Consider the following 20,033-nt stretch of genomic DNA (forward strand, 5'->3'; position numbering starts at 1 on the left):
TCCATATTAAAATAATCCTTGTTATTCAATATGCAGATCTAGGTATTACTCTGGTTTGTTTTTTAAGGTTTTAAGTAATTTTGACACCCAAAATGGGGCTCGAACTCACAACCCTGAGATCAAGATTCATATGCTACACTGACTGAGCCAGCCAGGTGCACCCTGCTTTTTTTTTCTTTTTTTTAAATATTTATTTATTCTTGAGAGAGAGTGAGAGCGAGCAGTGGAGAGGCAGAGAGAGGGAGATGCAGAATTGGAAGCAGACTCTAGGCTATGAGCTGTCAGCACAAAGCCCGACGCAGGGCTCGAACCCACCAACCATGAGTTTATGACCTGAGCTGAAGTCGGACACTTAACCGACTGAGCCACCCAGGTGTCCCCCTGTTTGGGTTTTATAATTAAAACTATATACACACAACTTAAAGAGACAAATAATGCTACATGTCTTATTAACAAAACCAGCATTCCTTTCCACCTCCCTTGCCCCTTACTCTCTGGAGAAAATCCTTCCAACTCATTTAACTTTGTCTTTTGTTTCTACCTTCCTATCCTCAAATACCACATTTATGAAGCTAATTCTTAATTTCCACACTGAAACATTATCTCAACTTTTACATGGAAGCTTCCCCCACTCCCCAGTACCCCCAACCACCCATATACCCCATCTCACCATGTCCCTCAACCACTCACACACCCCGTCCCACCATGTCCCCCCAACCACCCACACTACCCTGTCCCACCATCTGCCTAGGTGAACAGGAATCAAGCCGAGCCACAGACCATGCTGACTTTTCCTTCCTCGCACATGTGTTTTTTCTTAGAGTTAGTAACCATCTTGTTGTTTTCCTTTGCTTAGTTTGCTTAGTATAATTCACCTGTGAACCCTCTCAAATACCTGAATCTCTATAAATACACTGGGCACTGAAATGCACGAGATATTTGTCTAACTTTCTCTTCTTGGAGACAACGGTCCAGAAGCTCCAAACTAGATGGCTCTATCTCTGGGTTGGCCGGCCATATGGATCTCCCTTTACCATCATCCAACTCCCTGCTTTCCTGGACTGAACCCCCTTCTGGGAGAGGCTGAAGGTTTACTTTCACACGTGACTGATCATTTGGGTGTAGAATTCCAGGTCAGAAACCATTTTCTGGAGCATTCTGAAGGCACCGAGGCACTGTCCTCTCCTTTCCAGTATCTAGTTCACTGCTCCTGAGAAGTGGGGTGCCACCCATTTTCCTTAACCCCCTGGATGTGGCCAGCTTTCTCTCTCTGGAAGCTCCCAGGGTATTCTCTTTATCCGGGTCTTTCTTCATTCACTACACTAGGTGTTTGGTAGGACCCTTCAATCTGGAAGGGTGTCTGCCTTTTCTGGAGAACAAAAATTTCTGATTTTCTGTTGTGCTAGAGGAAGGGTGCTAACCCACTTGGCAAACTAGGAGCAGGGGTCTGGAGACCCTAAAAAAGCCATCTAACAATATTGTGCTTAGTCTCACCTTCATGCCACTTCCAGAGGTACTGGGTGTAACCAAATCCTGAGCCATCAGTAGGGCGGGGGTTTCTGTCACATGTGTTACTGTTTTTCCACCTGTCAGTTCAGGCTCTGTTAAATCTGTTACCACTAACCTATCTGCCTCCCTGGCCCCAAATGCTATTGCCAACACTGTTCTCCTTGCATGGTTATGCCTTTTCAGGAAAGCTCTGGATAGATGCTTTGGGGTGTCTGGGGGAAAGAGAAAATCAATGCATGTTCAGATACCCTCTCTGGCGGTCTTCCACGTCACCCTTTAAAACCTTTCCCTTAGCTCCTTTCAGATCACAATCTTGCTTTTCCTCAAAATTCACTAATGTCTCATGCTAAGTGTGTTTCTGGTTCTTCCTCTAGACCCCAGTGCAAGCACTGGTTTCTCTCATGGCACTAAGTGGGTGGGCACTTGCTCTCCCTGTATACTTCCTCCCCACTACCAGGCCTCCCCACTCCCCATCCCCAAGCCCAGGGCAATGTACCCATATCACAGCTTCAGTACAGCCTACGTGATGGAGGTTCCCAAACTCCTAGTTCTAGCTCCAGGCTCCTCTTTGAGTTCCAGACTCACACCTGGCCCTCTATGGGACCATACAGTCTGGCGTCTCATACACATCTCCACCTGTCCCAAACAGGGCTCGTAATTTTTTTCCCAGTCTCTTAGATCTTAGAATTTGGCACCACCACCTACCCAGTTGTTCGAGCTGAGAACCCAGGAATTATCTAATAAGCTCTGTCTCTTCCCTGCAATCCCATATCCAACGTGTTAACATATTATGTTAAGTCTACCTCTAAAATGTACTTTTAATCCACCCCCCCCCCACCTCCACTGATACCACTGGAGACTAGGCTGTAGATCTCCCTTTGACTATCCTATCAGTCTTCAAACTTTTACCCCCACCCTCCTCCAATCCTTTCTTTTTTTTTTTTTTTAATTTTTTTAAACATTTATTTATTTTTGAAGGAGAGAAAGAGAAACAGAGCATGAGCTGGGGAGGGGCAGAGAGAGGGAGACACAGAATCCAAAGCGAGATCCAGCCTCTGAGCTTCAGCACAGAGCCCAGCATGGGGCTCGAACTCATGAGCTGTGAGAGCATGACCTGAGACGAAGTCAGACGCCCCTCCAATCCTTTCTTCAAATAATATCCAGTGATTCTTTTAAAATAGAAACCAGAGCATGTCACTTACCTCTTACTACACTGGAAGCTTACCACTGGACTCAGAGGACAAGCCCAATGCTGTACTGTGACTTAAAGTCCCTAACTGTCCTACGATCTGATCTGGTAGCCCTCTTCTTGATCACTATGTTCCAGCCCCTGTCTTCCTTCACTTATTTAATGTCTGCTGCTCTCTGCACGGATGGCCTCTTCTCGCCCCTCAGACCTCAGCCCCGTAGAAAGGCCTTCCAGGTCCACCGCAGCACATCCCCTAAAATTCTCCCTCCCTGCAGCAACATCCTTTTTGTCTGCTCATAAACACTGATCACCACTTATAACTTTAATTTTTCTCCCTGCTAGTCTGTGAAGTCCATGAGGGAAGGAATGTGCTAGCAGTGTGCCTAACAGATGCTCAATACGTAACAGGGGATATATGAATAAGTTCCTCTCCTTCAATCAGTATGTGAGTCCTGCCTACAGAACTACTTCTATTTAGAATAGAAATTTACTCTTTTCATCAAAGGCAAGGGTTTTCAGAAGGTTAAAATAGACTAAGAATGCTTCAGAAATGTCTGCTCGTGAGAAGCTAAAACACTTCATTCCAAGTCTTACTTTATAGACAAACTAAGGTATGGGACCTTTCAAATAGGAAAAGAAAGAAATTCATATTCACCGATCCCTTTGTGAGGATCAGGAGGACAGGAGACAAACTTCAGCACCTCAGCTCGTTTCTCTCTCAGCCCCCAGCGATAGAGGATTTCTCCATAGCATTTCTTAAAGTCATCAAATTGCTGCGTATTGGCAGGGTCCAGAAGCCTGGGAAAAACTCAAAAGATTTCCTGTCAGTTCCTTTAAGAAAAAACAAGCCCGATACCAAATGAACTCAATATGCCTTCCTTAAACCAAGAGTCCTAATTTTGGAGAATCTAAGCGTTATGAAATTGCAGCTCTCGCCCAGGAAGGTCGTTACCTTTTATTTTTATCATGCTGGTCACGTTCTCGCTCACGAGGATCACTGTAGGTAAGACTCCCAAAGCGGATTTCTTCTGGAGAAGACTCTCCCCAAGGTGAAGACACATGTTCTGCCTCCCTTCCCGCTGAAGAAAATCAAATGGGAGGGAAAAAGGGAAATCAGAGAAGGCACAGAAAGTACCTGAAAACCCTCATAATGCAGAGTGCATCCAATTTAGTCCCTGGAAGATGCTGAGAAATATAACTGAACAGAACTCCTGAACCTTCCCTTTTGTCTGGGTATTTACTGTTCAGGTAACCGGATAATTGAGTTCACACAGAATGTTCAAGTAACAAATGATGGTACAGTAATAGGGAACACTGGATAAAGCTGTCATCATTCATAAAGACTTTGTAAACGACATGAGAAGATGCTCATAATCCAATTAAAAATGACACACACAGACATAGACTGGGAAAAAATGTTCTGGAATGTGAACAGACGCTGCTCCCAGGTGGAGGTTCAGTGATGAGGATTTTCTTCTCTAATACTTTTTGTTTTTCTTCACTAGGCATGTATTACTTTTATAATCCAGAAAATTAAGATAATTTTTATTTATTTATTTAAATAGGCTTCATGCCCAGCATGGAGCACAATGCAGAGCTGGAACTCACAACCCTGAAATCAAGACCTGAGCTGAGATGAAGCCCTGAACTGAGATCAAGAGTCCGGCGCTTAATCGACCGAGCCACCCAGGTGCCCTCAAGAAAATTAAGATGATTTTTAAAAAGAAATTTCAAATATCTGGAAATCACAAATACACTTATTCATTAAATAGACCTTTATGGGCAGCCAGAATCAGGCTCATCTTTATTTCTCCACATTGAAAGTGGTGCGTGGGAAGACGCGGGTAACAGGAAGCGGCAGATGACTGGGGCAGGCCACAGGGGTGGGGAGGGCATGAAGGAGAGAGGATGAGGGTTGAGTTTATAGGGTGAACGCAAAGAAGTCTCACTGTCAGTTTGTCAAAGTTGTAAGTTGAAAAGCAACACAGCCATACCAGAAACTGGCCTGTTCAAACATGAAAGCCCAGGCCTTGCTGACTACAGCATCCCCATCATAGGAAATGTGAAGAGAAATGAGGAGCAAGGAAAATGTGGAGCATATCCATCAACTGACGTTTATACACTAACGACTCACACACGGCTTTCAGAGCGCTAGAAATCCAGCATGGCCAAGTCGACGCCATACCAACCTATGTTCCAGCCACCAGTGTTGAGCCCTGGGTCTGACATGCTTGAGCAGGAGCCCGAGGAAGTAAAGCTAGGCTGAAGGACAGAGATGAGAGGCGTCAGAACCTGCTGCCCTGTGAATTCCTCCCTCTTGGAGAGGTCACACATAGAGCTGCATGCTTACATATCGGCTGTGGGACACCACGAGGTTAGAGGGCCGGGTGGGAAAGGGTCCGAAGGGGTTTGGTATTCCCTGGGGCCGAGACTGGGCTTCAAACACGCTGCACAGCATGGCCAGTGTCTGGACGTCCCGGAGTCGGCAGTAATGAGCCAACCTGGAGGAAGATGACAGAAAAAAAGTCGAGAGGAGATGGAGGAAGGGTGACTGTCACAGTTTATGGCAGGTTGTTGCACTGGGGTGGAAGGGAGGACTCTTAATTGTGCCTCATAAGCCCCTGTCAGGAACCAGGCTTTTCTACAGACCCAGCTGGTTGATTAGAGTCTGGCTAAATTTATTTTGGAATAGAATGTATCCGAGTATTACAAATGACCCAGGTAACTCATATGAAAGCTTCTGGTTGGCATCCAGGCATGGCTCAGACTTGAATGTAGCTTCTCCAAGGACTAAGTGGATTAAACTAACATCTGAATGGGGCCATGCATGTGCTCTTCCCCAACTCCAAGAAGACTCCCACTGCTTTCTGGAGGTCTTCTACACCCTTCACTCACGGAACCTAAAGCTGCATGAGGGTGCTCAGAACACCATACCACCACTACTGCGTGGCGAGCTGGCAATAGACTCGAAGGTGGAATTATGAACACGAGCTATTAAATAAGAACAACACGGAATATTTTTACCTTTTAGGTACTCACATCCTCTCTGCTCCTCTGAGGACCACTATGTTAGGATGTGAGGTAGGGATCGGAGCGTCTTGGCCTTTGTGATGGAATGATATTGATACTTTCCTACCAAGTAATGTCTAACATTCCTAACAAGTAACACCTAACATTTCAGGTGTTTTAACTCTATCTTATTTGAGCCTTATGCGACGTGGACAGAACAACTGTCATCATCCCTGCATGACCATGAGCCAACTGAAACTTGAGCACAGGTCTCAGGTCTGGCCTCAACAGTAAGTACAGAAATCCTCCGCCTGAGGAATTAGAGCTTCTCTGTCTTTCTATCCAGACCCTGGCCTCACTGTAATGAAGGTTCAAGTGGTTTTATCTGGTAAATCACTTTGCACATTGTACTTCCAGCTTGCCACATCCCGGTGCCACAAACCAAATGCAGATTCAGTGTTTCCATAAATTTCCTTATAAGGGTGAAAACGTTGTTGCCCTTGGAAAATGGGATTTTGGAAAATGCCAATGTGGAATTTGAGGATCTGCTCTTGGGGGCAAAACTCCACAGCACCCAAGATATTTACCATCTCAGGAGTTCAAATTCCTGTGTTCAGACTGATGTTACCTATACGCTAAAGCATAAATCTCTAAAGGACACAAGAGTCTCAAATCTTTGTTGTAAATGACAAAAACTGTATAGTTCCTTCTGTTGTAGGAAGTTAGTTCTGCACAGAAGTTATTACAGCACTAACGGGAAAGATCACACTTCTTCCCCCTGTTCCTCTGACCTCTTCGATGGTAACACTGAAGGTGTTTATAGACCTAAAATTTACATCACTCGTTTTCCTCCCTTTTAGCTCTCTGAACCTACAAGGACTCCAGCAGCTGTCGCCCGAATGGATGTCGAGCCCAGGGCGTTTCCAAATCTGGGTCAGACTTTGGTCCAAGGCAAAGATCTGTAGCGACTGTAGCCAGCGACCAAACCTGGACAGATCAAAGAGAAGCATTCACAGTCAGACTGGGGAACAGGACCAGGAAGCATGAAAGAACCCCACCTCTCCTAAAGCCTGGCTGCTCTGAGGGCAAAAAAAACTGGAAATATCAGGCCCCATTCCAGACATAGTGACTCAAAATTTGCATTTTAACAAGATGCTCAGGCGACTATAATGCTCAGAAACACTAGTCTTAAAAACTTCTATTAAGCAGGAGCACCTGGGTGGCCCAGTCGGTTAAGTGTCAGACACTTGATTTCCGCTCAGGTTGTGATCTCACGGTTTGTGAGTATTCCTGAGTGTTTGTGAGTTTGAGCCCTTCATTGGGCTCAGTGATGCCAGCTTGGAGCCTGCTTGGGATTCTGTCTCCCTCTCTCTCTGCCCCTCCCCCACTCATACACCAGCACGTGCACACGTGTGCACTCTCTCAAAAATAAACAAATAAATATAAAAAAACACTTTCATTAAGCAAACTTCAGAGGAATGACACCGTGTATTAACTTCAATGGGCTGTCTATTTAACCACTAACTCATGCGACTTCTGCTGCTGTTTCATCAGTGGGGAGGCAGACAGGGGGAAGAAAAGAATTCTGTATCACACTGCAGGTCTGTTCTTTGCCCAAAAAACAGGAAGCTGTGTTGCTTTCATTACAAAAGTTTCAGTGTACTCACAAAGCTAAAGGAAAATAGGCCAGGGCAAAATAGACTTGGTTTTCTTTTTGTTGACATCAAATCTAAGGAACATCTCCAAACCTGAAATCTCACAGGGCTTGGGGTCATCAAGCCGAAACGAATGTCCACTGAAGTGCCTATCAAATCCAAGATTTAGCACACTCTTAATATTAAGAGCCTCCTTCCCTCCATACCTTCAAAAAAGGAATACTACTTTTGGGAAATCTTTTATAGTAGCAATACATCACTGCACGACCACTAACTGGAAAACACTGTACTAGACTCTGTGAGAAACCCAAAAAGAAGGAAATTTAGACTTTCATCAAAGAATCTATAAGAGAAAAGAATAAACCAATAAAAATACTGAAAAACAGGTAGAAAAATACATTAGATATGTAATAAGGCAATTAAATGACCCCTTTCACGAAGAGGGTGCCGGAGGTGAAGAAAGAAGGCCTTACCCCCTCAAGCCGAAGCCAAAGCAAAGGCTTTGAAGGCCAAGAAAGCAGTGCTAAAAGGTGTCTATGGTCATAAAAAAAAAAAAAAAAAGATCCACACATCACCTACATTCGGACGGCCCAAGACACTGTCTCCAAAGGCAGCCCAAATATCCTCGAAAAAGCACCCCCAGGAGAAACCAGCTTGAGCTCTACGCCATCATAAAGTCCCCTGACTGCTGAGCCAGACAGGAAGAAAACTGAAGACAACACCACACTGGTGTTCATTGTGGATGTCAAGGCCAACAGGTACCAGATCAAACAGGCTGTGAAGAAGCTCTACAACACTGACGTGGCCAAGGTCAATACTCTGATCAGGCCCAATGGATAGAAAAAGGCATATGTTTAGTTGGCTCCTGACTTTGATGCTTTGGATGCTGCCAACAAAACTGGGATCATCTAAACTCAGTCCAGCTGGTAAATCTCAATCTAAATGTTTTCACCAAAATAAACAAACAAACAAATAATAAATTAAATGGCACCAGTGTACTTAATACACACAAGTACTGATTCAGACAAGAAACTTGAGGGGCAACTGGGTGGCTCAGTTGGTTGAGCATCCGACTTGGCTCACGTCATGATTTCAGAGTTCGTGAGTTCGAGCCCCACACCAGGCTCGCTACTGTCAGCACATGCTCTCTCTCTCAAAAATAAACATTAAAAAAAAAAGACAAGAAACTTGAGGTTCGCTTTCATCTCTGTAACCAAGGACCCACCTGAACCGTTGCTGGGAGAAGTTAATGTCTTTCTGGGATTGGATGGAATGTTTACTACTCTGGCTGACAATTTAGGCATGTTACTGCCTCACTTTTAATATATATTTTCTACACAGCTTCAACAGGAATAGGTGACACTTGGGTTTATTTCTGCAACTCTTTGCACAACAGTAACACATCATCGTGTGCATAAAAAAGAACAAAAACCATCCTTCAAGCATCTGCACCGATGCCACTTCCATCCCATTACAAGAACTGTGCCATCAATGGAGATGATAACTGTGGGACAGAGTAGTGACCGTCCCATATATTGGATATTTGTCATCTAGCTTATATAGGTACGGGAGTTTTAGGTACATGACCTTACTCCCTTCTCGCTGCGACTAGACTCAGGACTACTTCAGAGTCGAGGAAAGTGAGGCTCAGAAAGATTAGGTATCTGGGCCAGATCGCACAACAAAATAGTGAGAGCCTAGGTTTAAACTTGGGTCTGTCTGAACCCAAGGTCAGAAGAGCCTGACCTTCCAAATCAACTCACACAGAAAAATACTGAAAACTTCAACAAAATAAAACAAAACAAAAACACCTTAGGAAGTAACTTGCCACAGAGAATGATCTTGCAGGACACAAACCGTGGGCCTGCCTCAGGGCCGCAATTGCCAACCTCACCAACCCTAGGCGGTCATTCACCTTCTGGTTTTCACCATACAAAGACACACAGAGGCTGAGCCAGTCTGAAATACTTTGCTCAGGGCTATACCACTAGGGAGTGGAGTTGGACCTTCACCTCCCGGGATAAATTCCCCACCGTTTCTACTACTTTGTTTTCCTTTCCTCGTGTGCACAGACCCTGAGGTGGCTGAGTCCTTAGAGAAGCAGATTCAATCCAGAACCTTCAACCTCATCTTCGAGAGTTTGGGATGGAGGCCTGACAGTGTTTATGAGAAGACAAAAGGAAATCTTAAAGGATTTTTTAATCAGATAAAAATCACGGGAAGGCCTTGGTTCTGGGCCACCAGGAAAGCTGAGGGAAACACTGAGCTGAGAGGGGACTACTGGCTGCCCAGGCCTGGGTGGGGAAGAGAAGACTAACAGGAGCAGCCAAGCGGGTGGTCTAAGTGTTCTAGTTCTTTGTTTGCCCCAATTTTTTTCTTTAATGTTTGTTTATTTTTGAGAGAGAGAGACAGTGGGGGAGGGGCAGAGAGAATGACAGAGGATCTGTGCTGACAGCAAGAGCCTGATATGGGGCTTGAACTCATGAAACCATGAGATCTTGACCTGAGCTGAAGTTGGATGCTTAACTGACTGAGCCGCCCGGGCACCCCTGCAGCAATGTTCTCAAACTGTTGTGACGTGGTTGCAAACCCGTGAATATACCAAAAGCCACTGAACGGTACATGCATGATATACGGGCTGTATCTCGATAAAGCTATTTAAAAAATAGGAGCAGCTCACTTTAACATCCTGCTAGGATGAAGGAGATTAACTTTTTTGCTAGCTGACATCATATTTTATTTTACATCATATTTTAAAACAGAACACGTTTCCACCTAAAGGAATGCTGTGGAAAACTTTTTACGAAACAAAGCATTTTTTAAAGTATAAAAACCCCAACACGGAATTGAGGGTGCAAATGGCAAAGGCACAGATACGCAATTATAGGGGTGTGCCTATCACCATCGTACCAGAGCAGGAAAGAAATGTAATAAAAAATTCTCAGTCTCTGAGCTGTAGGATCTTCCCAATTAAGCGCTAATGAAAAAAACCCAAAGGATTCGGAAAGCTGCTCTTGCCTCACTGCTGGTCAAAGAAAATGGGAGAGGAATTGCAAAATAGAGGAGGCCTCGCTTAAAATGTCATTCAACCACAACCACCCAGGGACAACCACCTGCTCAAAAGGGAAAACCTGGACCGCTGTCAGAAGGGTGCCCAGTACCTGGACGAGATCCTTTCTTCCCACGAGCAAGGCGGAAGTGGCATTCTTCTGACATGTTTCTTGAATATCATTCACATTCAATCTGAAATTTTACAAAAGAAGTTTTTTTCTAGTCTTACTTCCTAAACCAATTACCCATGGTTGAACAGATGGACTAAAAGCTGCCTCTTTAGTTGTCACCCACAATGTCTTATCCATGTTGGCCTTAAGCTTCTCCCTTGCGACAGGATATGGAGAAAAAGCTTACCTACAGCTCATAGGAGGCTGTGAGTTCGTGCGTGGGGAAGGTGAAACTGTTCACCTCTCTAAAGACAGGACAGGAGGCTAGCTTCAAATGTCAATTTGGCAACCAGCTTTTCTGTGGATTTCCCCAGGCGTGAGGGTTGAATAAAAATGGATTTAAATAAGTACAACACTGTGGTTTCTACCACAAGAGCGGTGTGCTGTGTATATATTACAAAATAAACACTTTTTGTTATGTGTTCAAGTTCAAGAAACAGGGAGGCCACAGGCCAGTCTCCGTATGCCTGCCACTAGCCTCCCAACTCCCTTCAACCAAAATGGCTCTGCTTTTAACTGTCTTACATACTGGCACGGAAAGCAGAATTCTGAGGCTATTCCTAAGATTTCAGCCCCTTGCTCTACACGCCTTATATAATATCTTCTGCCTTTAATTGTGGGTGATACCAGTGAATATTGATGGGCCAGCACACCCAAGATTAGGTTATTAATCAGTCCACCTTGAATTTGTCAAAAGGTGGATTATCTTAAGTGGGCCTGACCTAATCAGGCGAGACCTTAGAAAGAAGGTGAAGCGTCAGAGAAACACTTCTACTGGTCTCAAAGAAGATGAAAATCATCAAGTTCTATGGCCTCAAGGAACTAAATTCTGCTAACCACCTGAATGAGCTTGGAAGAGGACTCTGAGAAATGGGTAAGACCCCACCTGGCCCCCTCCATGATTTCAGCCTGGCAAGATCTGAGCAAGGACCTAGCTAGGCCATGCCAAGACTCCTGACCCATGGAAACTGAAACAAGTAAGTGTATGTTGTTTTAAACCGTTAAGTTTCTGGTACTTTGTTACACAGCAATAGAAAGCTCGTACACTGGTCTAAAGCTGCTTTTGAAGAAAGGGTTCCAAGACTTAAGCCCACAAACACAACTTTGATTATGAGGACTGTGTGATAAGCAGGGTACACTTACATGTACAGTTCTCCCAGTGACTTGTGAACAGGAAGAAGGCATGCGGTGTCCTGGATGATAACCTTCCCAGCAGCCTTGATGGGTCGATTGCCGGAGTCCGATCCCTCACGTTTGCTTTTCCATCTCCTGGATTTCTGGGGGAGATGATGAGATATAACTATGGGGACTTGAACGAATGGAAACCTACGGTTGCAGAGCACATCAGAGTTGGATCATTGGTTATTTGCAGAGACCCTGCATTACCTCATGCCCACAATTACATGAATCAGCATCTGTAGGAAGTAAAAGGATGGCAAAGGGCATTGAGCTCTTGGTTCAAAATCCTAACAGGAAAATAAGCACCCTACTGCAATGCTACATACATTCTGCAGGTGTCCAAAACCAGACACCTTGAATCTAGAGAAGAGGAGGAAGAGGAAGAAGAAGAGGAAAAGGAAGAAGGGGAGGAGGAGGAGAGAACAGCAGGTAAATAAGTTAGTAGAGATGACAAAAATGTGGGGGAAGAGCAACTTTCAAGGTTGGGATCAGTCTTAGGTTCAAAGTTCTTGCTTGAAACTAACCAAAGCTTTCTTCTTCTCAGACAGCTTTAACAGGATTTGTTGGGAATTTAATTCACACACAGCGGTGTGGGCTCTGCAAACCTTAATCTGTGGCAGGCAGGCAGAGAAACTTAGCAGTTCAGGAGGATTACCAGGTTTTTCCTAGCAGACTTGAATTACTTAAAAGTGATCATTTTAGAATGTCAAAAATAGCTGAACAGAGGGACCTGGGTAATGGACGTGGAAGATCATGACCAACTGTCCTATCTCCCTGGGGCCTCACCTACAAAGGAGGGAAATGAGAGATGTCCTGGAAAGGAAGAATTACCAGTGTAGCCCCATCTGGTATATTCAAAATGACATCCAGCCAAGGGAGCAATATTTTATTTTATTGCTGGAAATTTTAAAAGGGGGCCACCAGAGTGACTCAACTCAGGGGGGAAGTGACATACTTATTAATGAACAAAGTTGCTAGTGAAAGGGCCTGCAAACTTGAGTCAGAAAACCAAGGTATGCTGGTCTCATTACAGCATGTGCTGGCTCATCGTGACCCTGGGTGAGCCACTCACTGGCTGTGAATTTTGTCTCATGTCACTCTCTGTGCTCACTGGTAACTGTCTCCAGATGAGCTCTGTTCCGATCTTGCAAGTTTAATATGGGCACAATGAAAAGGTGAGAGTACAAACTGAAAACATGCAATTAAAAAGTCTGCAGTGATTATGACCCTATATAAGCCCTCAGGAATTTAGATTAGATCATTACTTAGATTACTCACAAATAACTCATTTTCCACAAGTGATTTTTATACAATCACTCGTCCATTCATTAGTCATGGTCTGCATTTAGTCGCTTCTGACCAGTGATGATCCATCTCATCCCCAAAGGTGCCCAATGCATGTAACTTCCTATCAGCTCAGTACGTGTGTGGAACCTACTAGATCCAGGACACCTGTACTTGGTTCATGGCAGGTAAATGGCGTTTAGCTGAAGTCTCTGAATTATTTATCATAATTGGTAAATACACATGCTACATTATCAATTTGGAACCTTAACCTATTTGATCTTAAGAAGTATTTTAGTTACTATATATTCTTTATTCATAAACATCATTATTATCCATACAAGAGGAAGCTCATTGACTACTGCATGGCAGCCCTTTGGCTCTCCACTAGTCCTGGCTATTTTCTAAAGAATTATGTATAGGGGTGCCTGGGTGGATCAGTCGGTTAAGCGTCCCACTTCAGCTCAGGTTATGATCTCACGGTTCGTGGGTTCGAGCCCCGTGTCAGGCTCTGTGCTGACAGCTAGCTCAGAGCCTGGAGCCTGCTTCGGATTCTGTGTCTCCCTCTCTCTCTGACCCTCCATTGCTCGCTCTCTCTAAGAAAAAAAGAAAAAGAAAAAAAAAAAGAATTATGTATAAACTCACGAAAACACTAGTCTTCTAGCCACAAATAACCTGACGTGGATGCAGGTAAGGGGAGAATGTACTAAAGATCAAACAACATGTCAGAATGGGCTGGAGCCAGGCAGTGTTAACCAACAATAGACGGAGGTCATCACACATGCGTGAGATACTCTGATGTGACAGGTTTTAGGCAGGTTAACTTCATGTACATCTACAGGGCAGTGACGGGAACAGCACGGTGTGGTTAACTGGAACAGGGAGGGTGTAAGTACACAAACTTTTTCATCCAGGTTTCCAGGAGTTTAAAAAACCCAGGAAACAGCAGCTGAGTAGGTCTCACCCAATTGGTCATCTTGGATGAGATTCAGGGGACTGGATTAAAAATGTAGGAAAGAAACAAAAGAAAAGATCTACAGTAAGAAGATTGCACCTGGAACGGAATATGATCGGTCTCACTGGCTTTCTGGGTTAGGCGGGAGGCTTCTCAAGCACTGTTCCAGGCAGACACTCTGGCTCCTTATTACAAAGAGAAAACGAGCAGCAGTTGGACTTGGACAGTTGAGCACTTCACGGTAGCGCCATGTAACTACATGGTGGGAACTAAAGGCGGCCTCGTGAGGGATGGGGCCTACTAGCTTACAGACCATGCTGAAAGCCACACTTTCTGTGTTTTTAAGCAAACCTAATGAAAGCAAAATATTAAGGTCTGTGTGCCGAAAGTGGTTCCTCTGCATACAGACTAGCTCATTTAAACATGTTTTTCCTAGTGGACTTGAATTATTTCTGAGTGATCACTTTAGAATGTCAAAAATACTTGAGCACAGGGACCTGGATAGTGGACGGGGAAAATCGCGACCAACTGTCCTATTTTCCCCACAGCCTTATCTCCAAATGACTACTGGGGAGCCAGTATATGGGAAATGAGATGTCCTCGATACAGTCCAAGCATGTAAATGTTTGGCTTAGGATTTAAAGATCTGTCTATTATTATGAACATTAGCTGCTGCTCTGGGCCATTCACCCTCTGTGAGTGTGGGCATCACACAGCTCTCCTGAAAGAGCGGGCACTGCCTCCATCTCATAAACAAGGATGTGAGTCCTACTTGAGGCCACTAAGAGATGAGATTTGAACATATAGGCTGTTGGGCTGCTAAGCCCGTACCTATTAACTTGTTTTTAGTGCATGATTTTGGATTAAAATGGGGGGGGGGGGAGTGGCCCTAGGACTAAGCTACCTGTTAATATGTAAATTTGGTCTATTTTTAAATGGAATCATTTCTGCATATAAGGAGATCAACATCTGATCGCAGTGAGGCCTACCTGACACACCAGCCTCTACAATTAGGCCTCATTTCACTTCTCTGCCAAGTACCATGAGCACATTCCGCTGAGCCCCAGCAGCGTGAGCACTGGCAGAGGTTTGGGGCGGCCAAAGCCACTGGCTTCACGTGGGGCACACCGGGCTCAGACTCAGATGCTGAATTTCAGGCCAGGCTCAAGACCCTCAGCCTTACTCTGTTTAGTCTCCTTTCGGGATGTGTTAAGGGCAGGCACATTCAGAGAGAAGAGAACTGAGTCCAAAGAGATGCTTTGGGAATCTTGCCCCTGCCCATCTGTCATCCCTGGTTACAGAGATTAGTAGAAACAAACCCATGGGTGCCATCAATAAGCACTGGAAGAAAATGGAAAGACAGTGGGCTTGGACCACTGGCTGCAATTATCCTTCAATGAATTATGGAAACCACAGTCTGTATTTCCTGGGACTTCTTTGTCTACTTCTGGAGACACCAGGCTTCTAGGTGTTTCTCTGATGTACAAACGACGTTCTGTGGAAACTCATGGAGCTGCCTTTGAGCCTGTAACAGAAGGAGGTTCGCCACCACTGGATCACCCTCACCAAGGGTGACCAGCACCTAGCTGCCACCAAGAATCAAACTGTAAAGCCTTTATGGGGCAGTGCTATTCCGTCACTGAATCCAGCAAGGAATAATGGCAAAACATTATCAAAATCTGTAAGGGGTTAGAAAATAGTTTTGTTTTTTCTATTTATTGGTTGGTGGTTTTCAGGTATGAACTATCTCCCCTCAGGCTACAGGGGTCACTCAGTACTCCATTCTAGTGGCCGATCATTCTGGGGGTGCACATATAACAAGGCTACCTAAATAAAGACATGTTAAATCTCAAATAAGATGTGGGCCATGAGTCCCTCCTGCTTCCCAACAAGCATGGACAACTTTCCTGCAGCAAGAAAGGGTTCACGTCCCATGTACTCCTCCCCAAGACTTCTTCTTCCCTTCCCTCTTGCTGGCGATTTTAGGAATCTCTCGTCTGTGCAACCGTCAGGTGATGACACACAGAGAACAGTGACACAGCAGGCTGAGATGTGGCCGAACTTTCTAGGGGAGGGGAAGGCACTCTGACATAAAAGCTCCTTAAACTTCTGCACTGCCTCAGTCCCACTCTGACGAGATTAAGTATGGATACTTTTCTGTGCAACAGGGATCGGTACCTCTGGGAGGCCAAGCCCTGCGTTTCTCTCAGGTCTCCTCAATGCCCCTTCAGTAGAGAAAATGCCCCCTTCCCCAGAGATTTCATAAGCAGGGATTGAGGGAAGAGAGACAAAACGAGACAGACAATTATCACATGATGAGCACCAGGATGCTCCTCTGAACATACCAAGAAGGCGTTCATGGGATCATAGGAAGGAGGACAGGGAGGAAAGGACTGGGGGGCGGGGGGGGAGGCATTGGTGCGAACAGCACTGAATGACAACCAATACAGCCAGCTTGCGACTGTACCACCAGTGTTACCGCTACAACTGGAGGCGACATCAATGCCAATAAATGGGTTAAATGTAAAAACAGCCCAAGAATAAGCCACCAACTGCTTCGCAGCAACCCCACCAACAATGCATAATTAGCAGAGTGGGCAGTAAGTCAAAATGAGTTCCTATTTCAATAGCAGCAGGAGCAGAGACTTCTGGAAAATCAGTGGAAACTCCGCAGTTGGGTTGGCCGGGACAGACTTGTGGAGGAAAGGTGGCCACATTGGCGGCTCCGCCTGCAAGCTGTCAGCAGCAGTGGCACTTGTGAATCAGGGTTCCTGATTTCAACTAGTTTCGATCTGAAAAGGCTATAGGACTATTCCCCTAAATATTTTGTATACGCAGTGAAATTTGCACAAAAGCCCCAAGGCTGCCTTCCACAGCCTGAGGCCACCTTGGCACTACTGAAACATGGAGGGGGTGGGAGAGGAAGACAGAAGAGGGGGGTGGCCAATAGGAATGAGTAAGAAGGAAAGAAAAGGAAGAGGATGTCCACAGCAGAGGTTTTATTGCAATGCAAAATACTGATGGTAAGGAAAAAATTTGTTCCAGAAAGTTCCCGAAGGATTAAAAACTAGCTTATGCATCATGCCAATAAAGCAGGTGAGCACTTCCCTCTTTGAACTAGACCAAGACGATAAAAACAGAGAGACAAAATGGCAGAAGCCTCTTATATCTTCCTCTGCTTCACCCCATGCCAAAGGTAGGCTTTTGAAAGCTCCAGGAAATTATAACAAATACTCCAAGTGAAATCAGGTGAGTTACAGGCTTACAGATGGGGTTCTTTCCAAGAAACCCAGGGTTTGGTTTCATTTTCAAAGAAGTCCATTCACAATCCTTAACGATATCAGGATTCACCCACTTGAAATTGGATGAAACAAAGAGGAAGCCCTCGGCACCTGACTCCCAAGAGTGAAAAATTTATTGTGCTGGTCCTGAGAACCAGCCAGCCTGTCATTCAGGTTCCTCAAAGCCAGGCAGGTGGCATTTTATTCTTGGGCCTTTGGGCAGACAGGATTAGTCAAGGAGAGCATTTGCACAGCGCACAGTACCGGGAAGTCGTTAATTGCTTGTATGGACCAACGTCGCCGGGCAGAGCGAGGAGACATCTGTGCGTGAAAACGTTACACCCAGGAGGAGGGAAGAAAAACACCAAGAAAATTAAAAGGGAAAAATATAGAATAAAATGAAAGCTTCCCACATATCTGATGGATTAAAAGGTACCACAATATACTGTAAAATCAGGCTTGAATGACTAAAAATCTGAACCTAACCACAGCAATATTTGGATTCCCTCACCTCCCTCCAGACCCCCTGCACTCCAAACCCAGCTTCAATGTCCTAATTCTTTGGTTCAAAACACATTCGAAGATATTAAGGAGGCTGGTGTAAACACAGCTCTGAGGAGGCCAAGGTTTGCAGTACTCTCGTGAGGATTAAGATCATAGTGCAAACAGAGAAATAGGTAGGGGGTCTACTCTCCCCATTAAGAGCATACATATGTATGTGCGAGAAGATTCTCATTCCTAATAAGGAAGAAGTTCCTTGGTAGACTCAACACCAAATTGTTTCTGATGTGTGGTTAGGATCGGTGGGGGCAATGAGGCATATTGGAAGCCTTGACCTTGGGGTGGCAGGACTATTTTCAGAGTGACACCATGGGGAGGTGAGAACCCATGAGAAGTGAAGGGAAAGAGGGAGCAAAGCTGAAAAGCTGCCCTCCCGAGGGCACCTGCTAACAACATGAGCATCAGTGTGAAACTGGGGCTGAAAAGCACTGCTTATGGGAAATCAGAAATTATTCTATTAACTTCAAGACCTCCTCAGTTATTTACACTAGAGCTATTTTAGTAACATAAACTGAAGCATGGGTGGAGGTTGCAAAATGTAAAAAATCTTTATAGGCCAATGCCTAATGTTTATCCCAAGTTCTAAGTCTTCTGATTTGCCCTAGGAATAAACAATATTTCACCAACTATTAATAGCTGGTCCAGTTACCAAATGAATGTTAGCATCTCTCTGGGCTTTCTAACTTCCTATGAAATTTGATAGTTGTTTCTGCGGTGGTTTTTTTTTGGGGTCTCTCACATTTTTAAGTATTAGGAGCGAAACTTGGAATTTCATATGGAGAACATTTGGGTAAATATGATAATATGACCTAAGTACGGCAGGTTAAAAACACACAAAAACAAGAGAAACGAACAGTAAAATACCCAAAGGCTCCATAAAGATTCTTATAATCTCCAAAATACTCTATAATTCCTTCAATGCTATATACTTTAATATAGTCATATTCTTTTCCTTTATTCTTACTCATTTAGAGATCTCAGGGGTACAGATCTAAAAGAGAATAAAAATATGTAGGAGAAAAATTGGGGCTGAAAATAAAGACTTAAGCACAGAGAAATTTAGTGATCTGGAATCACTTCGAGAACAAAAGTAATAAAAGTGGTATTATTTGACATGTCAAACTAGATACCTGAGGACAAGAAAATACTCCTTGAGGGATAAAACCGTATTGACCTCTAAGAGGAAGGAAGATGGCCTAAATAAGATATCATGGCTGTGTTGCCATATTTCATTTCCCTAACTCCCCACCCCATCCTCTGCCCCATGTAAATGGGATGAACATGAACAAGGTTTAAGGAGAGATGAATTTATTTGAGATTCATCACAAATGACTCACTCAACTACTTATACGGTTGAACCACATGAAACTTTTTTTTGAGATTAAAAATGATCAAATATCAGTAATTTCATAGGATGTCACCTACTAAGTACCATCTATCTGTCACCTGCTGAAATGTGCCTCCCTCCCCCAGGGCTTCTAGAGTTCTTAGCATGTTCTATTTCTTGGCCTGTGTGAGATTAATTCACTGAATTATGTGCTAATGATTTGTGAACTTTTCTGCACATATATTATACAGAAATACAAAAGTTTCCAATAAAATTACAGTGTCTGCTCCTGTTTTATGTGATCACTATCTCAAATAAAACTTAAAGACCATTTGTTATATTAGGTTATCCTAAGAGACTATAACAGCTCGTTTTCTCTGGAGAAGCTGTACCCTGGGAATCATCCAGAGTGAAGTACCACAGTCCTCCCCCTCCTCCCCAGCAGATCCTATCCGATAAAAGGTAATTATCTGTGTGCCTTTGGTCCCTCTTTGTGATTATGGTATTTAGTAAGAGACTAGACTGTGAAAAACATGGATGTAAAGTTTTACAAATGCTTTTGCATTAGGAGAGGCCGCATCATGGAAATGGAGTTATTTTGACTAGACATGGCCTTTTTGCATTATCAGGGTCAAAACTGCTAGTCAACCTACTTTCCCAATCCAAACACATGAGTAACACATGACATGATTCAAAGGAGGATTGAGAACCATCTCTTTGACTGAGAGATCTCTTCAACTGGGCTCTGATGCTCAAGAAAATTCCCCCATTTACTCAACCATGGGTCTGTTTGGCTATCATGTCAATAAAATGCCTTAGTTCTGACCATCTAGCCAGTTGCCTGCTAGCTCGCTTGGGGACGG

The 20,033-nt window shown here is 44.3% G+C and overlaps 1 protein-coding gene across 4 annotated transcripts in view; it reads right to left on the reverse strand.

Moving 5' to 3' along the window:
* WDR59 (WD repeat domain 59) overlaps window positions 1-20,033 on the reverse strand; it is an 84,908-nt gene that overhangs the window by 4,597 nt on the left and 60,278 nt on the right. For 2 of the 4 annotated variants that reach the window (XM_077752794.1, XM_077752792.1), the window contains 8 exons: window positions 17,547-17,603; window positions 11,727-11,860; window positions 10,524-10,605; window positions 6,582-6,694; window positions 5,049-5,199; window positions 4,888-4,960; window positions 3,651-3,777; window positions 3,354-3,496 (listed from right to left, as the gene is read on the reverse strand). In XM_077752794.1, coding sequence (XP_077608920.1) covers window positions 3,354-3,496; window positions 3,651-3,777; window positions 4,888-4,960; window positions 5,049-5,199; window positions 6,582-6,694; window positions 10,524-10,605; window positions 11,727-11,860; window positions 17,547-17,603 — 880 coding nt within the window. Of the gene's footprint in view, window positions 1-3,353; window positions 3,530-3,650; window positions 3,778-4,887; window positions 4,961-5,048; window positions 5,200-6,581; window positions 6,695-10,523; window positions 10,606-11,726; window positions 11,861-17,546; window positions 17,604-20,033 lie in introns of those variants that run through there. The other 2 variants (XM_077752795.1, XM_077752793.1) reach the window with 2 other exon arrangements.

The sequence above is a fragment of the Crocuta crocuta genome, unplaced genomic scaffold (genome assembly GCF_008692635.1).
Source record: "Crocuta crocuta isolate KB4526 unplaced genomic scaffold, BGI_CrCroc_1.0 scaffold727, whole genome shotgun sequence".
Taxonomy (NCBI): Eukaryota; Metazoa; Chordata; class Mammalia; order Carnivora; family Hyaenidae; genus Crocuta; species Crocuta crocuta.